This window comes from Muntiacus reevesi, chromosome 16, assembly GCF_963930625.1.
Source record: "Muntiacus reevesi chromosome 16, mMunRee1.1, whole genome shotgun sequence".
Classification (NCBI taxonomy): domain Eukaryota; kingdom Metazoa; phylum Chordata; class Mammalia; order Artiodactyla; family Cervidae; genus Muntiacus; species Muntiacus reevesi.
The window spans coordinates 21,073,701-21,091,564 of NC_089264.1; the positions used below are offsets into that span (position 1 = coordinate 21,073,701).

General features: G+C 42.1%; 2 protein-coding genes across 5 annotated transcripts in view; both read left to right on the plus strand.

The window, feature by feature from the left end:
* Positions 1-8,526, plus strand: part of BDH2 (3-hydroxybutyrate dehydrogenase 2) — a 29,696-nt gene extending 21,170 nt beyond the window's left edge. For both annotated transcript variants that reach the window (XM_065907039.1, XM_065907038.1), the window contains 4 exons: positions 222-335; positions 5,153-5,211; positions 5,794-5,886; positions 8,174-8,526. In XM_065907039.1, coding sequence (XP_065763111.1) covers positions 222-335; positions 5,153-5,211; positions 5,794-5,886; positions 8,174-8,227 — 320 coding nt within the window. In that variant the 3' untranslated portion in view covers positions 8,228-8,526. The remainder of the gene's footprint in view (positions 1-221; positions 336-5,152; positions 5,212-5,793; positions 5,887-8,173) is intronic.
* Positions 8,527-11,061: 2,535 nt separating this feature from the next.
* The window catches only part of SLC9B2 (solute carrier family 9 member B2), a 58,160-nt gene continuing 51,357 nt past the window's right edge, over positions 11,062-17,864 (plus strand). For 2 of the 3 annotated variants that reach the window (XM_065907028.1, XM_065907030.1), the window contains exon 1: positions 11,062-11,171. The gene's annotated coding sequence lies outside the window, so the exon portion shown is untranslated. Of the gene's footprint in view, positions 11,172-12,972; positions 13,014-17,864 lie in introns of those variants that run through there. The other variant, XM_065907029.1, reaches the window with a different exon arrangement.

Here is a 17,864-nt window from a genome sequence, read left to right on the forward strand (position 1 = left end):
CTTCTCAGGTATGATATGCCCTGGTAAAACATCTGCCTGCAGTGCAGGAGACCCAGTTTCCATCCCTGGATCAGGAAGATCCCCTGGAGGAGGGCATGGCAACCCACTCCAGCATTTTTGCCTGGAGAATCCCATGGACAGAGGAGCCTGGCGGGCTACAGTCCATGGGGTCGCAGAGAGTTGGACACGACTGAGCGACTAATCCTTTCTTTCCTTCTCAGGAGTCGTGAACAGGTGCGTGTACAGCACAACCAAGGCAGCCGTGATCGGCCTCACCAAGTCCGTGGCTGCAGACTTCATCCAGCAGGGCATCCGGTGCAACTGTGTGTGTCCAGGTGAGCTGGGCGCTGTGGGGCCGGGAGCCTGTCCTTTCTGACCCCCTGGCTGCCACCCTGAAAGGCGTCTGTGTCGGCTCGTTTAGTACATGCTGTGTTGTCACTGGGCAAAACTCAAAAGAAAAAGAGCCTGGGCTAATAGAGACACAGATGTAGGGAAAAAACATGGACACCACAGGGGAGAGAGCAGAATGGGCCAAATGGGGAGATTGGGATTGACGTATATATCCTACTGTGTATAACATAGATAGCTAATGAGAACCTACCGTATAGTAAGCACAGGCAACTCAACTCATTGCTCTGCGGAGACCTGACTGGGAAGGAAACCCAAACAGGAGGGGATATGTGCATACATGCAGCTGATTCACTTTGCAATAGAGCAAACACAGACATAGCAGTGTAAAGCAACAATATTCCAGCATAAAATCATAGCATTTTTAAAAAGAGGAAGAAAAAGAGGCTAGGGTTATTAAGATAATAGTCCCACAGTAAGTTGGGAATAAGATCCTAAGTCATTAGGAACAACCTGCAGATGTGTTAGAAAGCAAAATTCAACCAAGTAAATTTGAAAATCTAATTGGCTGTATTCAGTGATTCATAAATCAGGTGGCATCCCGTTTAGCAACTAGATGCATGCTCCAGGGAGTTCTATACAAATGGAAAGTTAGTACAGAAAGGAGGATGGGGCAGGAAGTCATTGGCAAAAGAAAAGGATTTTCTAGGTTGTGTGCGTGTTAAGTTGTTTCAGTCATGTCCGACTCTTTGGTACCCTAAGGACTGTAAGCCTGCCAGACTCCTCTGCCCATGGGATTTTCCAGGCAAGAGCATTGGAGTAGGTTGCCATTTCCTCCTCCAGGGGATCTTTCCAGCCCAGGAATTGAATCCACATCTCTTACATCTCCTGCAATTGGCAGGCAGGTTCTTTACCACTATGCCACCTGGGAAGCCCTGTTCTAGTCTAAGGAGGAGGGGATGGCATGAATTTTATCTTAAGATTGCCTCTTCTTCCTCTGGGGGCATAGAGGGTGCACAAGGCTGATTAACTCACTGGGTGTGGACCAGAAAATTCCAGACTGGTTGGTTAAGATTCCATTTCTGGTAAAGACTGAAACTGCAGTTAGGTTAAGCATTAAATACAGGTTTAGTATCATGGGCTTTAGCACAAATGATGCCATTTTAATTTAACAAATGCAAAGTATTTAAATGCTACTTGTGTGGATGGGGGCCATTCTAAACCCTGTGATTAAGAGTCATAACTGGCCTGGGCTTGGTGTTTTGGAAGCAGGCCAGGATGATCTTGTCAGAGGAAAGGTGAAAAGTAGACCGTACTCCCAGGGCAGCAGGAAGGAAAAGGAGCCTTCAGACACAGGGAGCCACTGAGTCGAGTCAGTCACCTGGGGTGGCCCATAAACGAAAAGGAGAGATTAACACCTTCCATTATGCATAAAGAGTGGGTCAGCAAACCTCGGTCTGCAGGCCACATCTGACTCACCACCTGTTTTGTAAACACAGTTTTATTGGAACACATCCCACCCAGTTTGCTTCTGTGCTGCTTAAGTCTGCTTTCATGCTGAAGTCAAAGTTGAGTAGTTATAACAGACCAAATGGTTCTCGAAGCTAAAAATACATTCTGTCTCACTTTTGACTAAAAAGTATGCTGGCCTCTCAAGTAAAGGAAAGGAAAACAGGAGAAATTATTATTAGTAGAAAGGACATTTATGTTTATACTATACAGCAGTCTATTAAGCGTGCAATAGCAGTGTGCCCAAAAAAAACAATGTGTATATCTTAATTCAAAAACATTTTATTTCTAAAAAATGCTAACCATCATCTGAGTCTTCAGTGAGTCATTATCGTTTTGCAACAGTAACATCATAGATCACTGATCACAGATGGAGGGCGGTTCGCTCCCACAGAAGAGGGAAGCGACATATGTGTACCTATGGCTGACTCATATTGGTGTTTGGTAGAAACCAACACAATTCTGTAAAGCAGTTATCTTTCAATTAAAAATTAATTAATTAAAAAAACAAATACAGTAATAATGAAAAAGTTTCAAATATTGCAAGAATTACCAAATGTGACACAGAGACATGAAATGAGCCAATGTTATTGGAAAAATGCTGCCAGTAGACTTGCTCAAAGAAGCATTGCAAAGACCTTCAATTTGTAAGAAATGCAGTACTTGTGAAGTGTAGTCAAGCAAAGTGGAGTAAAATGAGGTCTGCCTGTTCAGGGTGCTGAAGAGGAATTACCAACTTCCTCTCTGAAACCAAATTCAGTATTGCATGTCCAGAATCAAAGTTTCTCTTCGTAGTTCACAACTGGTGTTGGGGGGTGGGGAGGAAAGACATTTCAGAATTACCCGTGAGACCTTTCCAAACCCGAGGGGCACGCCAGAATTCAGGGAAGGAGTCGATGGGGAACACTGTGTATGGTTTGGAAAGGGGATTCTGATGTCATCCTTCACGCTCTCCCCTTGGTTGAAAACCAATGACTTATTGGATAAAAGAGGTGAAGCTACCAAGTAACCTTTGAGCTACAGAATTTCCATGATTGAAGTGTTCTGTTTAATTTTTCTTGGACTAGAAAGGTAAACTTAAGTAACACTAGCCAAGAGGAGGATCAGGACTCCCCCGGCAGTCCAGCGGCTAAGACACTGCACTCCCATTGCAGGGGGCCCAGGTTTGATCCCTGGTCAGGGAACTAGATCCCACATGTCTCAACTGAAGATGCTATGTGCCACAGCTAACAAATAAAGAAACAAATGTTGTTTTAAGAACAGAAAGAGGAGGATCTGACAGGAGAGACACAGTTTTGCTAGGTTTTAACATACACACTGGTGATATTTTGTTGGCTCTTCTTGGTGCCATTTACCCAATGGAATAAAATGTCTAATGATTTGGAAAATGTGGTTGTTTTAAAGCTGGACTTTTTGGAAGACTGGAAAATATATCCTCACAGTCTCTGGGACAGGGAACTAGCTTTGACTCACTGAGCCAGTCACAGAAGAAAATGTGACGAAGAATGAGAGTCTGGGATGGTACTGATGGTAGAGTCACAACACTTCAGCACCAGACGGGTGCGGACGATGGCGTGGTGCATCAGTCTGCTGGGACGCGGCGGGGTCAGGTGGCTGGAATCGCGTGAGAGGACTCGGCTAGCCTCTCAGCCTCACGTGTTAGTTGCTCAGTTGTGTCCAGTTCTTCAACCCCCTGGACTGTAGCCCACCAGGCTCCTCGGTCCATGGAATTCTCCAGGCAAGAAATACTGGAGTGGAGTGCCATTCCCTTCTCCAGGGGATCTTTCTGACCCAGGGATCGAGCCTGGGTCTCCTGCATTGCAGGCAGATTCTTTAGCGTCTGAACCACAAAGGAAACCCTTAGTCATTAATACCGGTCACATGTAAGATAAAGTGTGCATCTGCCCCAGTGGGCAGCAAGAATTTTGAGGAGGTTGCCTTGAGCATACCGTTGGTAGAACTGTGGACTCTAAGGAGGCTGTTGATGAGGGAAGTGAGGAAAATATCATTGGAGATTGGATACAAAGAGATTTTTGCTGTGTGGTGTAAGAAATTTCATCAACACTATTGCCTGCAGTAACTGAAGGGTGGAAAATGTTCCTGATGAGCCAGGCGATGTAGCCAAGGCCGCAGCCATCCAGCCTGGGGAAGGTTCCGCCTGCTCACGGTAAAATGTGAGAGCAGATAGATAAGCTAAGGGCTGTCCAACAGCAAGAAGCCAGGATTTTTAGGTTTCAAAGATTCCCAGCCTCGCCAGAAAAATGGCAAATGATAATAAAATTGAGATTCTGGTTTTGAAGGAGGGAGATAAACTGAGAGATTGGGATGGACATACACACCCTACTGTATATAATGTAGATAACCAACGACGATCTACTGTATAGCACAGGGAACTCTACTCAATACTCTCTAGTGGCCTATAAGGGAAAAGAATCTAAAAAAAGAGTGGGTATATGTACATGTGTAACAGACTCACTTTTGCTGTACATCTGAAACTAACACAACATTGTAAATCAATTACACCCCCATAAAAATTTAAAAAAGAAAGAAATTATTTCCGAGCAAAACGTCAAATCCATGACACACCCAGGAGCATGGTCTAAGGATGAAGCTGGGGCTGTGACTGTGAAATCATTTTTTTATGACCTTAGAAGGATCATGTGGTCCTCCTGGAGTACTGTTAGCAGAAGAAAGGCCCTATAAAGAGAATTTGCAGATCACAGAAGTTAACAAAAATGCCTGGGAACTTGTTCTGTAAGGAATGTGAACTAAGTGGGATTTTAAAAAAAAAATTTTTTTTTTAATTCATTTATTTATGGCTGCACTGGGTCTTCATTGCTGCTCACAATTTAAACATTTTTAGTCATTTTTATTTTTCTTGTTTTAATTAAGATAATTCAAAGTTATATTTTTTCAATGAGAAATATGAAGCAATGGTTAAAATGGGAATTTGAAACCAATGAGAATTTCAAGATAATGAGGAGAATGTAGAGCCACCTAAGTTATCCATAAAGTATCATGTGGATGTGGTGAGACCAAAGGACGTCCTGGGAATGCTGGGTGCTTCGCCAAGAGTCCCTGCCTACTATGTTTTTGAAAATCACAGAAACGTTATTAAAGAAGTTATAAGACTGCTAAATAAAAGGGCACGCAGGTAGAGGGGAAACTCACTCCAAGTCATGAAGAAAAATTTCACTGATCATTGAATGATATGGAAAGCAAGCTTAAAGTTTAATTGTCAATTTCTTTTTCAGTCTAAGTAAGTAACCAAGCTGAATTCCCTCCTTTTATTTAGGAACAGTTGACACCCCATCTCTGCAAGAAAGAATACAAGCCAGACCAAATCCTGAAGAGGTATAGCTATTGTTTTAAATGTTTAAATCATGCTGTTTAAAAAAATGCCCCTTCCTTACCTAGAGTAGACAAATCCATAGAGACAGAAAGGTTGACGGATGGTTGCTAAGGGGTGGGAGAAAGTGGGTCGGAAGTTGTTTAATGGGTATAGGGTTTCAGCTTTGCAAGATGAAAAGAATTCTGGAGATTTGTGCCACAATAATGTGAACCACTTAACACTGCTGAACTGTACACTAAAATTGATTATGATGGTAAATTGTATATCATGTGCATTTTACCACATTTTAAAAAAACGTAAAAATGCCCTCTTCTTTAGTACTAACTTTCTGATCTGTCATGGTGTCTATAGGTTTTAATATAAAACAAATAGTTTGCGTAGCTTGGGAGTTACCATAGTCCTGTTTGGTCCGCAGTTAATGATATTATCAATAATGATATTGTCCTGTATCCTGTATCCTGCGTACTTAATCAAGTCAGCAGTTCCTTTGTAGATTCTTCTTGCCTTTGACCCCCTAAAGGTGTTGCAGGTGCGTTCATAGTTCAGCTCACATCACTGATGTCCGATATGGTTTCTGGTTACAGGCACTGAGCGATTTCCTAAAGAGACAGAAAACAGGAAGATTTGCAACTGCAGAAGAAGTAGCCCTGCTCTGCGTGTACTTGGCCTCCGATGAAGTAAGCACTGTTTCTCCTGGGTGGTTCATTATCCTCAATCATGTTAGGCCACAATTTGCTGATCAAAATAATGTAATTTAGTAAGTGATCACATGTAGGTGCTAAGATGTTGCATTTACAAAGTAGGGATAGGTGCTGATTTAATTTGACATTAAGGCCACTTTGACCTCAGCCATCATCCTTGTTCAGCTTTATGCCGCTAAATCTGATAGCAAATGAGGCGGTGAAGGATTGAAAAAAATTAAAATTGCTCAATTTAATTAAAATTAAATTGCTCAATTTTATCATTCTTTTCAAAAATTACCAACTTGGGAAACAAAATAATGATTAAGCAATGATTTAATGTAAATCAAACCAGTGAACCTCCAAAACTGTGACAGCTTCAGGTAAAATGGGGAAAGGGTAAATCAGATTTGTGTCCAGGAGACAAAGCATTAGCATCTGGTGCTTTCAGTTTATTAGTGATTTGTTTAGCAGAATCCCCCTACATCCTCCTTTTTTCCCCTGTGAATTCTTACTTCTTTATATTCGTGTATGGAAATTCATAGTTCTGTCTCTTTCCACTTTGCATGTATTTGTAACCAGTTTCTTCCTTATTGGCTGCTGTGTATTGTGTGTGTGTGTGTGTGTGTGTGTGTGTGTGTGTGTGTGTGTTACTCACTCTTTCCGACCCCATGAACTGTATCCTCTGTTCATGAGATTCTCCAGGCAAGAATACTGGAGTGGATAGCCATGCCCTTCTCCAGGGAATCTTCTAAACCCAGAGATTGAACCCAGGTCTCCCGCATTGCAGGCAGATGCTTTAGCATCTTGAGCCACCAATGACATACAGTTGTGAAAACAGAAACTTTTTTGTTAGAAATATTTCTTGTAAGGTGTAGAGCACAAGAACATCCCCTGTGTTTTATGCCTTTGAGTAATAACCAACCAGGAAACTAAAAGAAGAAAAGTGGGGGTAGGTGGGAGTGAGGAGGTGTGTTACTGATCAGTCAGCATCTCCTGAATGAAACTTGTACACATCCGGTAGTTGATGAATGTGACAAATGCAGAGGTTGAAATGTTTTAGTGACAGAGCAGTGACTACTTCTCAGAACTATTTATAGCAGTTTTTTGTAGCTGAGGAAACTGCTGGACAGATTGTGATAAAGTGAGTATATTGACTTTTTTGATTTCTCTGAATCCATATCTTCAGAAAAGCTTGTTTGATCTGGGGGTACTGCTGATAAGCTAAATTGCCCTGATTTAGCCAGAGCTTAGGTTAGCAAATATTTGGGAACACTCTGGCTTGAAATACACAACAAAAGGACCTTTGTCTTTTAAAAAGATCCTGAAGAGTCCATATGTGATCAGACAGCCTGGCTTTTAAAAAAAATCTTAGAGAAACTGGGGGTTCTTTCTTGGTAGAGTGACTACTAACCCACTCATTTATCTAAATACTTTGTATGCTCATTTTCATATATTGTACTTTACAACACTCTGTACTCCTGTTACGATATTTTTTCCTTCCTACCTCTTCCATTATTTTAGGTTTCAGATGTATTTAAAATGAAGAGCATAGATTTGAGTCTTGATTATCCATTAGCCAAAGGTTTAAGTTAAAATATTTCTGAATCTCTACCACAAGAATCACTTCAGCTTTAATTCTTTGGAAAAATAAAAACTCTATGGAAAAAAAAACCAGTAATTTTTAAACTCCTTTAGTTTTGTACAGATTTAGATGTCTGAAACTAGTTTAAATTGTTTTCTTGGTTAATAGATTATAGTAGTTATTATTCATATAAATTTAGAAAATACATTTAGTGTGATTCAGTTCCTGGAATTAGCCATGTATATTGATTAACTAAATGTACATCTTTTTAAACAAAGTTCTGTTTGGTGATTGACATGACTACTTTATGACTGACATACTTGATGATGTTCAAAAGTTTATTAGTGGCATAAAACTCAGCTAGTTTAGAATACTTCTGAGTTCAAAATGAAAATGCAAACTATTTTAGCCTAATTCAGGGAATGACTCTGTATCACAGAATTTTAATTTTCTGATTCTGATACCACTCTTAGAATGTGACATGCACTCAGACACCAGCAAGAGTCCAGTTAGCCCCAGATCATGAGAACACTCTGCAGTTTTAAATCATCTGGAATTTAATTCAGATTTTTCTAATTTCTCTTTGTTAAGTGAGAATTCCTAGTACTGTGAGAATAAACTGTTCAGCTGTCTCAATCAGGCAAACCGAAGCAACACAACCTGGTTAACTGTTCTGTCTCCTTGTGTTTATCACTGCAGTCTGCCTATGTCACAGGTAATCCTGTCATCATTGATGGAGGCTGGAGTTTGTGATTTCAGTCAGGGTCTCCTTGCCGGGAAGGCGGGCCCTTTCTGTCCACGGTGAACCTGCTTCGGAAGAAAACTCACCCATCCTCTCTTTCCAATTAACTGCAAATTAATGAAAACAAGACCTTTTGATGATGTCATTGTTCACAAGAATCTGAGTCTTTAAATACATTAATCTCTTTACATTCTGTTCTGAAATCATTGTAGATTGGTGAGATAATGAACTCACTGTAAAAGGAGTATTTTAAGAATAAGCCTCAATTTGTAAACATGTAAAAATTAAAATGTGAATATGAAAGAAAAAAGTTTGGTTTTTTTTAAACGGTATTCATTTCTATTTTATTTCTATTTCCCAACATTCAGATATTTTTGTACAGTTCTGCATTGATCTATATGTGGGTACTCATTTTAAAATTTTACACCATTATAAATGAACACGAAAGGTATAAAGGAGTTTGGCCTCAGTAACCAACACTTAAAGGATTTTAGGTTCAGGACTACATATTGTTGATCTGTTATGTAAAAGAAAAATAATCATAGATATTTATACTTAATGATTGCCATCACTTTTCTTAGTACTTTTTTTAGTCTAACTAAAAAATCTTTATTAAAAAAAAGCAATATTTGACATGGACATAATAAACATATAGTTAACTAATTTACAGTATTTTTAGTTTGGGGGATATTTTTTAGATTAAATATAGATTTCCTCACCAAATTCTGACATAGCAGATAAGAGAACATGAAACTTAGAAATAGTTTATGGATGAATAAATAGAAATGAATTATATAACAAGAAACAAAACTAAAGAAAATAAACATTTCAATATAAATCCATAGAAAATAATTCCATAACATACTATTAGGGAATTTTTTCTTGTCCTTTTAGTTTTAGAGTTTTATGTTTGTGCTTTATTTGTTGTTAGCTCAGAAGACCAAATGATATGTATGATGCACCTACAGATCTCAGTAAATGAGCAGTGATTCTTAATCTTTTGTCTTATAACTGTAAATATTAACAAGGAAAATTTTGAAATGGACAATAACAGGTTAAATAAAGGTTAAAATTGTATAACATGAAGCAGAACATGCAGTTGATGAGGGTGAGTTAAACCTGACAGCAAAGGATATTTTGACTAGGCTGCCTGAAGAATCCACTGATTATAAGATTTGCTTTAGGGGTCTGGTCCAGGTATTCCACTACTGAAGCACATACAGCTTGGTTTTTAACCTAGACCCCAGGTCATCCAATTTATCTTTGATTTTAGTTTTCTGCTTTGTAAAATTACAGAATGGAGCCAAATGACTTGGGTTTCTTTTGATGTAATGTAATCAGAATGTTATAACTTATTATCAAGTGAAGTAATGGAACACTGAAGCTTTTAAGTATGTTATGAACTATCTACTTAATGCTCTGAGTCAGCATACATTATATGTAAGCTATGAAAACATGAATTCTAAATAAATACATGATGAATACTACAAAACGGATTCTAAATATTAACAAATGCTCCCTCAGAATTTGTTTTCCCAGAGATAACTATAAGCATGCATGCTTACTCAGTTGTTAAGTCCTGTTGGATTCTTTGTGACCCCATGGACTGCAGCCTGCCAGGCTCCTCTGTCCATGGGATTTCCCGGGCAAGAACACTGGAGTGGTTGCCAGTCCCTCCTCCAGGGGATCGCCCGGACCCCAGGGATCGAGCCTGTGTCTCCTGCATTGCAGGCAGACTCTACCACTACACCACCAGGGAAACTCACAACTGTAAACTATAGAACATTATAAACAACAAAAAAGCGAAAACTAGCCCCAAAATTCAATGTTCTCCAAAGCTGTGCTAATCAACTCGGGTGATACATCAATGATCATGCGATTGAAAGAAAGGAAAAATATATTTCATTCCTGTGCTAAGAGGAAGCTGGGTGTCACAGGAAACTTTTGCAAGCTTTCAGAGAGTAAGAGTTCGTTTAGGAATACAGTCACTTTAAAAGCTTATTAGATGGAATCTAGGTTCATCCTTCTCTCCGTAAGTGAGGGCCTAAGAAAGAAGAATGAATGGTTTCTGGCTGTTGGAGACTAAAATTGGCCATGGCTTAAAGGAGTGAAAAACGGATAAGACAATTTTATTTCTGAAAGAAATAAAAATTACCCTGAAAGGGGCACCGGCGCATATAAGAAGGGGGAGGAAAAGATAGAGGAAAGGAAGACACGGAAATAGAAGGCAGAATTAAATGGATGTTGATTTGGAACGTAAAAATCTGAAACAACACAGCAAGAAGGGAAAGTGTTGAAGAAGCCATAAAAGAGAGAGGACAAGTCTTTCATCCACTTAATCGGTCATCTGAACAGAGGTTCACCCGCCCCACCTGAGAAGACACTTCTAAACAACACAACTAAAAAGGTGGAGTGAAAATCCAGAATGTAGATGGGAGTGCTAAGCCAGTAATAGGTTGCGCAGGCCGCACTCCCTACTCTGCGGCGCCAGCGCTGCGCGTCCTCGCCCGGGAGCTCGGCTTCGCCGGGGTCGGCGCACGCTGGGCCGCCAACCCGCGGCCTCCCAGGGAGACGCGGCTGCCGGGTCCCCAGGGGCCAGCGAGGCCGCCACCCGCGCGGCGCCGCTCCAGGGTCCCGGGGTGTGGACTTGGGATTCTCCCGGCCCAGAGCAAAGCCGTGCATCCGCGCCCTGCTGCCCCAGGCCCGCGGAGGACGCCTGGAGCGGCCGCCGTGCAGGCTCCCTGCGGGGTCCACCCAGCCGGCGCCCGGCCTCCTTCCCGGGACCGCCCTCGCCGCGGGCGGGGCGGGGTGGGGCCGCGCAGCCCCGCTATCTTAATAACTGCAGCCTCGGCGCCGCCTGCGGCGATGCGCCAGCGGGAAACCCACTCCACCCGGCTCCTCCGCAGACCTGCGAGCCCCTTGTCTAACCTACCGGGCTGAGCCGGAGAGCGCGAGGTGAGTGCCCCCTGGAGGGCTGAGTGTAAATTAAAGCGGCGCCGCGGCCGCAGCTTTGTGCCTGGCCGGACGCGTAGAGCGAGCGCCCGGCGCCTTCTGGCTGTACGCGGCGTGGAGGCTGGCTGGCTGGCTGGCTATGTGTGTGTCTGTCTACCGTTGTTGTTATTGGAGTAAGTTTTTCTTGTTTTTGTTCTCAGATCCACCAGACGTTGTCGGGGGTGCTAACCTAGGTTAGCCCCCCTGATGTGCCGAGACTAATCAGATCCTGCTGATTGGGGAATATAAATAAGCCCCTGCTCAGAGCTCATGCTGAGTCTGTGGCTGTATTTTACTTATCAGGCATCAGCTTCTTATGGCATCCTTGTAATGTCACCCTGGACTCTGGCGTGTTTTGTTGCCCCAAAAGACTCATAGTGGGAAGATACCACTAACTTTAGCATCCCATCGAGAAATCCAAGATACCAGTGGACAGAGACAGAGCAGGTGCCTTGCTTAGCCAGATCTACATCTGTTTCTTCTGAAAAACGAAAACCCCCTTCCCCCATGCCTCTGTAGCGGGCCCGCCTCCTGATACTATTGCTGCTATCCTGTAGCTCATGAAATTCCGGTTTACTGTTTCTATTAGTGAGTCAAGAGTAAAACATATCAATTCAGCAAATGCCTGTGCATCTTCTCTGGGCCAAGCAGACCTGGGGACAGGAGATACAAATATGAATTAAATACAATCTCTCCCATTCAGCAGCTCAAAATCCAATGGGTCAGAATATACCTAACAAGTAAATTAGGTAGTGTGATTTACCCTGTACCTAATGATGTAAATAAAATGACCCCTTCACATATTTTTTAGCGTGAGGTCTTTAGAATTACAGCCCTACTGACTAGATTTTTGCTTTTGGGGGGTTTCCATAGAAGGTATGATGGGAACAAGTCAGCGGTGGGGGCCTGATTCCTGGGGCCGACACGGAAAGCTTCTGTGCCGAGAATGGCACTTTGGCACTCACATTCATTCCTACCTGCTGGTAGCGTTCCTTCCTGAGTAGGAGAAACTGGAAAGCTGAAAACATTTCTCAGACTCCGGTCCATTCAGAGTTCTGGATGTGAATTAGACTTCTGGATGGCTTGTCTGAGATCTCAGAGGCAGAGATGAGACAGACAGTCTCCCTAATGTTTTTTGGCTCTTTTCTGTTGTCATGGAAGGTGCACGAGATGCCGGTGGGTGTGGGGAGAGGCTTAGAGTAACCAGTCTCAGCATGCCGTATTGAATCGTCAGCTTTCTGGCTATCAGGAGGCAGCGCAGGAAGGTAGAGAACAGATTCTGAGTTCCTTGCCCAGATAAGCTTCCAGATCCCAGCTTCTCAGGGTCAGAGCTGCAGTATGTTCTTTAACTCCACGGTTTCTCCCGATTGTGCCAAAAATAGTATATTCCCCAGTGCCTCATCCACTGGTATTCTAGAAGTTACTCCTGGAGGCCCAGCCAAGACCCTGCACTTGTAGCTCTTTCAACAATCTCTAGCCTTTCGCCAAGTCACCTAATTCTTTCTATAAAATCTCTTTTGGCTTAAAATACTTGGCATGGTTTCTGCTTTCCACTCAACCCTGCTTAATATGTTTGCTATGTAGCCTCCAAAAGTCAGCTGAACCTAATCTCTTCAGTTTCTTTAGGTGGGGAATGAAAAACCATGAGATGAGATCAGGGGTTGACAGTGATTTGAATGCCTTCAGTTGGATCCCGTTCTCTCTCGTTTCTACAGAACCCCACATTCGAGTTGGCCCCTGACGGAATTTGAGTTTGTTACTCATAGAATAGACTATCTCTGAAGTCTCTTATTTGACAAGTAGAAGGTAAAACATTTCTTCATTTAAAACAGTCTCAGAGTATGTTATATAACAAGAGATTGCTCACTATCTGGTTCAGTAGTTCTGGTTTTTTGTTTGTTTCTTTATACGAAGATTTTTTTTATTTTATATTTATTTATTAGACTGTGCCGGGTCTTAGTTGAGACACGCTGGATCTTTAGCTGCGGTATGCTGACTCCTCTAATTGCTGCATGTAGGGTATAGTTCCCTGACCAAGTATCAAACCCAGGCCCCCTACAATGGGAGCGTGTGGAGTCAGCCATCCGACCACCAGGGAAGTCCCCGCTAGTCCTGTTGATAATTGGGAGACCACTGGTCCTTGGTTGGCACACAAACCCTAATGATAAAATAGATTTTTCCTCTGGGGGAAAAGAATTTACATCCCTCATCACATAAAGCGTAAGAGCATGGTGTGCCCAGAGATGGAGCTACCTGTATATGCACTTGTGTAATGAGGGAGCATTCTTTGTAGTCATGGGTGATGCATGCTAAGGAGAGTGCAATTGGGATGAGTTACGAAGAGTTTTTAACAGCATTATAGAGAGCTGTTAGGGCTTCCCAGGTGGTGCTAGTGGTAAAGAACCCACCTACCAGTGCAGGAGAGATAAGAGACTTGGGTTTGATCCCTGGGTCTAGAAGATCCCCTGGAGGAAGGCATGACAACTCACTCCAGTATTCTTGCTTAGAAAATCCCATGGACAGAGGAGCCTGGCAGGCTACAGTCCATAGGGTCATAAAGAATCAGACATGACTGAAATGACTTAGCACGCATGCATGCATGTATAAAGCTATGAAGTATATCTGGCCAATATAAATGAAAACTCTTTGTGGTTTTTTTTCAGTTCAGTTCAATCGCTCAGTCATGTCCGACTCTTTGCAACCCCATGAATCGCAGCACTCCAGGCCTCCCTGTCCATCACCAACTCCCGGATTTTACTCAAACTCATGCCCATCGAGTCGGTGATGCCATCCAGCCATCTCATCCTCTCTTGTCCCCTTCTCCTCCTGCCCCCAATCCCTCCCAGCATCAGGGTCTTTTCCAATGAGTCAACTCTTCGCAAGAGGTGGCTAAAGTATTGGAGTTTCAGCTTCAGCATCAGTACTTGCAATGAGCACCCAGGACTGATCTCCTTTAGGATGGACTGGTTGGATCTCCTTGCAGTCCAAGGGACTCTCAAGAGTCTTCTCCAACACCACAGTTCAAAAGCATCAATTTTTCAGCGCTCAGCTTTCTTCACAGTCCAACTCTCACATCCATACATGACCACTGGAAAAACCATAGCCTTGACCAGATGGACCTTTGTTGGCAAAGTAATGTCTCTGCTTTTTAATATGCTATCTAAGTTGGTCATAACTTTCCTTCCAAGGAGTAAGCGTCTTTTAATTTCATGGCTGCAATCATCATCCGCAGTGATTTTGTAGCCCAAAAAAATAAAGTCTGACGCTGTTTCCACTGTCTCCCCATCTGTTTCCCATGAGGTGATGGAACCAGATGCCATGATCTTAGTTTTCTGAATGTTAAGCTTTAAACTTTTTCACTCTCCTCTTTCACTTTCATCAAGAGGCTTTTCAGTTCCTCTTCACTCTCTGCCATAAGGGTGGTGGCATCTGCATATCTGAGGTTATTGATATTTCTCCCAGCAATCTTGATTCCAGCTTGTGCTTCTTCCAGCCCAGCATTTCTCATGATGCACTCTGCATATAAGTTAAATAAGCAGAGTGACAATATACAGCCTTGACGTACTCCTTTTCCTATTTGGAACCAGTCTGTTGTTCCATGTCCAGTTCTAGCTGTTGCTTCCTGACCTGCATATAGGTTTCTCAAGAGGTAGGTCAGGTGGTCTGGTATTCCTATCTCTTTCAGAATTTTCCACAGTTTATTGTGATCCACACAGTTGAAGGCTTTGGCATAGTCAATAAAGCAGAAATATATGTTGCGACCGAGAGCGCCAGGCTGTGGCAGCGCAGAAGCATTGTTTTTTTTTTTAGGAATCTATTAATGTTTCTGTAGTTCACAAGGAGGAATGAAAGGTGTGAATTTACTAGTGTCTCTTATCTATGCTCTTCAGCACAGCACATGTGTGCGGCTTTCTCAAGGAAAATCTTATAAAAGAAAGATAAAGTACTGGGGAAGTTTGGGGGGACTCCATGACGTACTTAGTACTGGTTTAAGATTTTCTGCGACATAGGCTTTGTCACCAATTTGCAGATGAAGAAAATGATCCAGATTGACTGAGTAACTTTACCCAAATAGCCCAATTAGGAGGATTCACTAATTCACACAAGGATTCACATTCAGGGTTTTCATGTCCATTTTCCTCTGACCGCTCCATATTTTGCATATTATGCTCATTATGCTCTCATTGGCATTGGTATGCACAAACTTCCCTATATGTATTTTTCTTTTCACCCTTTATCCTTTAATCATGTGTTTTCTCTGCCTGTGATGGTCTTTATTTTCTTTACGAGTTTAAGTCATTTTTCAAGGCTGATTCAGGTATGAGCCAAGCAGGCCAGTGTCTCCTCTCCCCTGTTTAACTCTATGCCTGCACTTCTTACATTATAATTAAATGACCTTACGATGGCACTCACTGCTGTAATAGATAATCTCTAAAACCTCAATAACTTAACACAGTAGAAACTTAATTCTTACTCATATGAAATCTAACCAGGTGTTCAGCTGGTGGCCTTCTACTCAGTGATTTCAAGAACCCTAACTCTTTTTATATCATGGCTTTGCCATCCCCTAAGGCCTTGGAGTCCTTTGTTTCTAGGAAATGGACAGGAAAAGAGAGAACACGTGGAGGATTACATGGGAAATTTCTTACAGCAATGGAAGTACAATACATCATTGATGCCCATATCCCCCTGCCAGACTCGGGGACTTGGCAAACTGACTGCAAAGGAGGCTAGGAGATGCCAGCTGTGTGCCCAGGCAGCAGAGGAAACAGGTCTGGTGAGCACATAGCAATCTTTGTCCCTTTCTTAAGAAGAAGAGACTGCTTCTAAGTCATCTTTATATCTCTGTGCATTGCGCACCATAGAGACCCAGTGAAAGTCTGATGAACTTCAGTGATTGTGAAAAGATGGGGTTGCTTATCCTGTGTGCCTAAAATCAGAACTTACCACACTCCGTGATGGTTGCCTAGGAAAGGAACTGTCATTCTCTGACTAGGTAGCAGCCTTCGAGTATAGGTACAATTTACATTTCAAATCCCCAACACAAGGGCTGGAACATAGTAAGAGCTTAATACATGTGTATTGAATGAATGAATGAGTCCTCAGGGGAAAAAAGGGACTGAGTTAATCTATATGAAGTTAGGAAATACTGATCAGGAAGGTGGCATTTGAGTTATGAGAATGACTAGTAGAATTTTACCAAGTAGAGAAAGTAAAATATGAAAACTTAGACAGCGATGGTAATGGTGTTTTTGTTGCTCTTTTATTTACCTCCTGAGTAGTTTAGAAAACAATCAAATGTTTGTAAACCTAACTTTTTAAAATTCAGTATTCAAATATTACAACTAAACTTCAGGGATAGGACAGAAAAAAATATATAAAATAACAAGCTGTGTAATCTCTAATGACAAAAAAAAAATGGTGCTAAAAAACTTGGCTCTGATTTTTAGCTATTGAAATGTAGTTTTCTAGATATTTTTTGAGAAATTTCAATAATACAAAGGCAGTGCTTGTCTGTTCATCCTCTATGAAGATCAAGAAGGTAGGGAGACATGTATAGGCCAAAGGTTCCCCATCACTGCTCCTTTCCTGAGCTTCTCAAAGCTGGCTCTGCAACGGTCGCCTGTTGTATTGGTTAGGATGCTTTGGGCTAAGTAACAGGATATTCAGCCAAAGCTGTCTTCAAAAATACCAGCTTCTTTTCTCATATGATGAGATATATGAAGGTAAGTGGATCCAGGGTTTGTAGCACATTAATATCAGGGTCTAGGTTGCTTTCTATGAGCTCAGTCAGTTCAGTTCAGTTGCTCAGTCATGTCCAACTCTTTGCGACCCCATGGACCGCAGCACATCAAACTTCCCTGTCCATCACCAACTATCGGAGTTTGCTCAAACTCATGTCTTTTGAGTGGGTGATGCCAACCAACCATCTCATCCTCTGCCATCCCCTTCTCCTCCACCTTCAATCTTTCCCAGCATCAGGGTCTTTTACAATGACTCAGTTCTTCACATCAGGTGGCCAAAGTGTTGGAGCTTCAGCTTCAACATCAGTCCTTCCAATAAATATTCAGGAATGATTTCCTTTAGGATGAACTGGTTGGATCTCCTTTCTGTCCAAGAGACTCTCAAGAGTCTTCTCCAACACCACTGTTCAAAAGCATCAGTTCTTGGCATTCAGCTTTCTTTATGGTTCAACTCTCACATCTGCACATGACTACTGGAAAAACCATAGCTTTGACTAGACAGACCTTTGTTGGTAAAGTAATGTCTCTGCTTTTTAATATGCTGTCTAGGTTTGTCATAGCTTTTCTTCCAAGGAGCAAGAGTCTATTAGTTTCATGGCTACAGTCACCATCTGCAGTGATTTTGGAGCCCCAAAATTAAGTCTGTCACTGTTTCCATTGTTTCCCCATCTATTTGCCATGAAGTGATGGGACTGGATGCCATGATCTTAGGTTTCTGAATGTTGAGTTTTAAGCCAGCTTTTTCACTCTCCTCTTTCACTTTCATCAAGAGGCTTTTTAGTTCATCTTCACTTTCTGCCATAAAGGTGGTGTCATCTGCATATCTGAGGTTATTGATATTCTCCTGGCAGCCTTGATTCCAGCTTGTGCTTCATCCCAGTCCAGCATTTCTCATGACATACTCTGCATATAA